The 4,218-nt window shown below is 48.2% G+C and overlaps 1 protein-coding gene across 1 annotated transcript in view; it reads right to left on the reverse strand.

The window, feature by feature from the left end:
* The window catches only part of VHL (von Hippel-Lindau tumor suppressor, E3 ubiquitin protein ligase), a 4,971-nt gene extending 1,601 nt beyond the window's left edge, over positions 1 to 3,370 (reverse strand). The window contains exons 1-2 of the mRNA XM_006872188.1: positions 2,984 to 3,370; positions 532 to 654 (exon numbers count right to left, since the gene is read on the reverse strand). Coding sequence (XP_006872250.1) covers positions 532 to 654; positions 2,984 to 3,323 — 463 coding nt within the window. The 5' untranslated portion in view covers positions 3,324 to 3,370. The remainder of the gene's footprint in view (positions 1 to 531; positions 655 to 2,983) is intronic.
* Positions 3,371 to 4,218: the final 848 nt, after the last annotated feature.

The raw sequence follows: 4,218 nt of genomic DNA on the forward strand, positions 1-4,218 counted from the left end.
TGGGTCTCCAGGTGTAACAAAGACCCAAGCTTCCAAGGAGATCGGAAGCTCCAGCAGGACCCATTCAGTGTCAACTGGGGATAGCTGCAATGCCATTCGGATGGTCAATGCCATTCTGTTGATCAGGTGCAACGTCCTTCATAAACAAATAGTAAAGTATAATGCTCCTTTTCAATTCAGTGACTTTCTGTTAATCCCTGGTTGGTTTATAAACAAGCTGCCCTCTGTCTCCTAGGACTGTGTGGGCACAATTTTGCTCTAGGGTCATGGAAACGTTCTACAATCAAGTATTTTAATTTAGTCACCTCGGAAGAGCCCAAAGAGCTCTTAAGAAACAACAGCATTGTTTAATAGAAAACACAGAAATCACATGACTTTGCATTCCACATATGGAGTCAAAAGGACACAGGAAGGATGGACACTTATCTGGCATCTGGCAAAAATCCATAAGGACTTGATTCTTCAAGTGGCCTAGCCTCTATTTATTTCAACAAATAACCTTATCTTTTTTAAAAGAATGAAAACCAGTACCTGGCAGTGTGATGTTGGCAAAAATAGGCTGTCCATCAACATTGAGAGATGGCACAAATAACTCAGTTTGGTTAACCAGAAGCCCATCGTAGGTCCCTGCATCACGGAAGAGCCAAAGGTGACCTGTTAGGACAAGCAGAAAGCAGAGGCTGTTACGCAGCCCCCATGGTCTAAGTCACGGCACCGATTTCCACCAGAACGATTCCCTCTCACTTTGCTTCAATTCATACATAATCTGAGTCCCCTTAGATCCCCTTAGAGATGAGGAAATAAGCTTGAAAAAGCTCTAGGCAATGCAGACAGTATGCATAAGAGTATACAGCTCCAAATCTCAAACACACCCTTTCTGCTACCTTGGTAGAAAAGCAAAGCCTACCTGGAGCACAGGATTGCAGATAATACCAAACAGTGCAAACTATAAGAAAGAAGGCCACTGTCTCCCCAAACCTATGCTTCTCAAAAATGTGGAGTTGAATAAGGTAAAGGCAATTAATGGCACTGAACTGTGTGAAAAAGGCTGAAATTTTCTGTTATCTTTATCACACTAAAAAGAAATACTAAAAAACAAAAACAAAATAAATTTGAGGAGGTACAAGAACATTATGTTGAAAGAAAGAAGTCCGATAGGAAAGAGTGCACTCTGTAAAAACAGTCAAAATGAATCTCTAGTATGAAAATTCAGAAAAGTGGTGGGATCTAGGAGGGAGGTGAGTGAGTGGAAGGGCAGAAGATGGAGATGTCCCATTTGATAACTTGATCTAGGTGTTGCCACATTTGTTATACCTCATCAAACCCTAAGATCTGTGCATTTTACTCTATGTAAATGATACCTGATTGTGAAAAGCAAAGGTATCATTAGGGTGGGACTACACAGAGGGAGAAAAGGAGTGGGGAGAGGATAGAAGGTAAACCCCCAGGGCCTAAGACTGTTTAAGGAAGTGGAGGTTGTCCCTGCATAAACAGTCCATGTTCCTGGAGCATAAACTTACTTGAAGATTTGGTGGAAAATTAATATTTTATATTAAATCAGTAACAAATTTTGGAGAGCACAAAATTTATGCAACTTTTTACTTAAAAATGGGAGATTACAAAAATGTTGATCCCTGGAAGACCTGTGTTCTTCTTTCACCAAATATTAAGGAAAGTCTGGTGTAAACGTTTGAGAAGCATTAACGTATTAAGTATAAGAAAAAAGAGATCCATTAGGATCCTCGTAAGATGAGTGTGAAAATTAAGTGAGAAGAGTCCCGGTGTGGCGCTCTAGGATAAGCACTGGACTGCAACAAGGTTGGTGGCTCACACTCACCAGGGGCTCCCTGGAAGCCCTATACAGGGTCGCTGTGAGTCAGAACTGGCTAGATGGCACTTAACAATAAAGAACTATACTTCCAGGGAGTTCCTGGCTGGCACAAATGATTGGAAGACATTAACTGTAACAACTAAGCAGAAGGTTAGCAATTTAAACCCACCAAGGCACCTCAGCAGACAGACCTGGCGATCTGCTACCCACAGTAGCTAACAACAACAGGACTATCTCAGGAGGCTGGTTAGCATAGTTTGGGCTCCGCTACTAATGGGTCTGAAACCATTCAGTGTCACCACAGAAGATAGGCCTGCAATATGCTTCTGTCAAGATTTCAGGCAAGAAAACCCAAAACCCAAAGGCACATTTCTACCCTGAAACACATGGGGTCACCATAAACTGGGATTGCATCTCTGTTGCCTTAGTTCTTACCTAGTTGTCCTTCCCCTGGGTTACTACAACAGCTTACTAACTGCTTTTCACTAGGTAAATCTGACAAGGTCATTTCAGGACACTCACCTGCAGGGATCCTCTCCTACCTCCCACACCCTCCTCCCTCCTCCCAGGCGCCAGATCTTTGTCCAGCCTGCTCCCTCTGCCTATTACTGCCCACTCCTCTGGTGGGGTGGCTCCTGTTCTCTCTGCAGGTCTCCTGTACAGGGAACCCCTCAGGGTCCAGTCTCTTCTGCGTGTCTATGCAGACGTCCGCCTCCCGCTCCCACATGCGGGCATTAGGGAGGAGAGGTACTGCTTTTGGGGAGAGCCCAAACCAGACCCACAGCGAACATAAAGATCAGCTCAGAAGTGCCCCTAGGGTATCTGAGGCTGGAAATTCCTCTCCTTCGATCGTATGGTGGGTTCGAACCGCGGTTAGCATTACGCCTAAGACACCGCGCCACCAGGGCCCCTTGGGGGATTACCGGTCATCTTCCAAGGCCAACTATTCCGTCTCATCAAGAACGCTCTGCAACTTACTAGCAGCATCTCCCTGGATCTATTCCTCCTCTGGGCCTCGGTTCTCATCCGTAAAGCGGGAATCAGAACGGTAACGGCACCTGCCTCCCAGGATGGTGGGGGGGCCCAGGGCGGGGGTGCTCTTTCCTTACGGTGCTCGCCGCACTGGGACAAAGGAACGCCCTGCCCGCGTACCTCGGTAGCTGTGCATGCGGCGGCCCGTGCCCGGCGGCAGCGTCGGATAGGGCTGCGGCTCGCCGTCGAAGTTGAGCCACACTGGCAGCACAACGCGCGGGCTGCGGTTGCAGAAGATGACCTGAGACGGCTCGCGCGAGTTCACCGAGCGCAGCACCGGCCGCGGCCGCCCCGCCTCCATGTCCCCCTCGGCGCCCAACTCCTCTGCGTCCGACTCTTCCGGGCCGGACTCCTCGCCGCCTGAGTCCTCCCGGCCGTGCTCTTCAGGGCCGTACTCTTCGGCCCCCGACTCCTCGGCGCCCGCTTGGGCTTCTTCCATGTTCCCCGCCTTCCCAGGCATCACCTCCCGGAACCAAAACAACCCGGGCCCCACCGCCTCGGGATTCGCTGGGCTGGCTCGCGCGCGATGTACGTGCGCGTTCCCGAGCACGCGTGCGTACGTGTGTTCGCGCGCTCTCGGGCCGGAATGGAAAGCAGATTCGAGGAAGAGATAGCTGGTTGAGAGTCTGCGCGTGCGCAGACGGATTCTCTAGCCAAGGGGAAGAGCCCTGACAGAGAAGGAATTCAGCGTTAGACAACTCGGTCCCCGCTTCACATCTAAGTTTTTGACACACGTTTCCTTAGCTTCATTTGTTCTCAAAAGACCTTCACGGGTTTTGCTATCTTTTCCCTGCTTGTTGCTATTGTTGTTAAGTGCCTTCGTGTCGATTCCGACTCATAGCAACCGTGTATAGGATTTCCGAGAAGTGAGGTTTGGATAGGTGAGGTTAGAACTGCCGACCTTGCAACTCAAACCGACCTTTCGGGCCAGTCCATTATCCTGCAACGCCACACCCGCCGTCTACTCTTGTTGTTTATTAAGTGCCATCAAGTCGGCTCCAACCCATAGCGACCCTAGATAGGGTTTCTGAGGAGCGACTGGTGAGCTTGAACAGCCAACCTTGAGGTTCAATCCGACTTTGCAGTTCAGTTCATTAACCCACAGTGACACACCAGGACTCTGTCGTCTATGCTACTATGTATTTAATACTTTAATCAAGTTTGTTCCATTTTGGATCACAAAATTGTAAATGTACAGTAGACTATAATAAAGTAAAAATTTCCCTTCCACTTCAGCACTCCAGCCGTCCAGCAGGGGGTGTCCTTTCCAATGTTACAAAAGCAATCAAACAGGTTTAAGAAGAAATTTGATATTAGTAACATAAGTGGAAATTTAGTATCATGTGCCAGAGAAT

Source organism: Chrysochloris asiatica, unplaced genomic scaffold (genome assembly GCF_000296735.1).
Source record: "Chrysochloris asiatica unplaced genomic scaffold, ChrAsi1.0 scaffold00186, whole genome shotgun sequence".
In the NCBI taxonomy this organism is placed as follows: Eukaryota; Metazoa; Chordata; class Mammalia; order Afrosoricida; family Chrysochloridae; genus Chrysochloris; species Chrysochloris asiatica.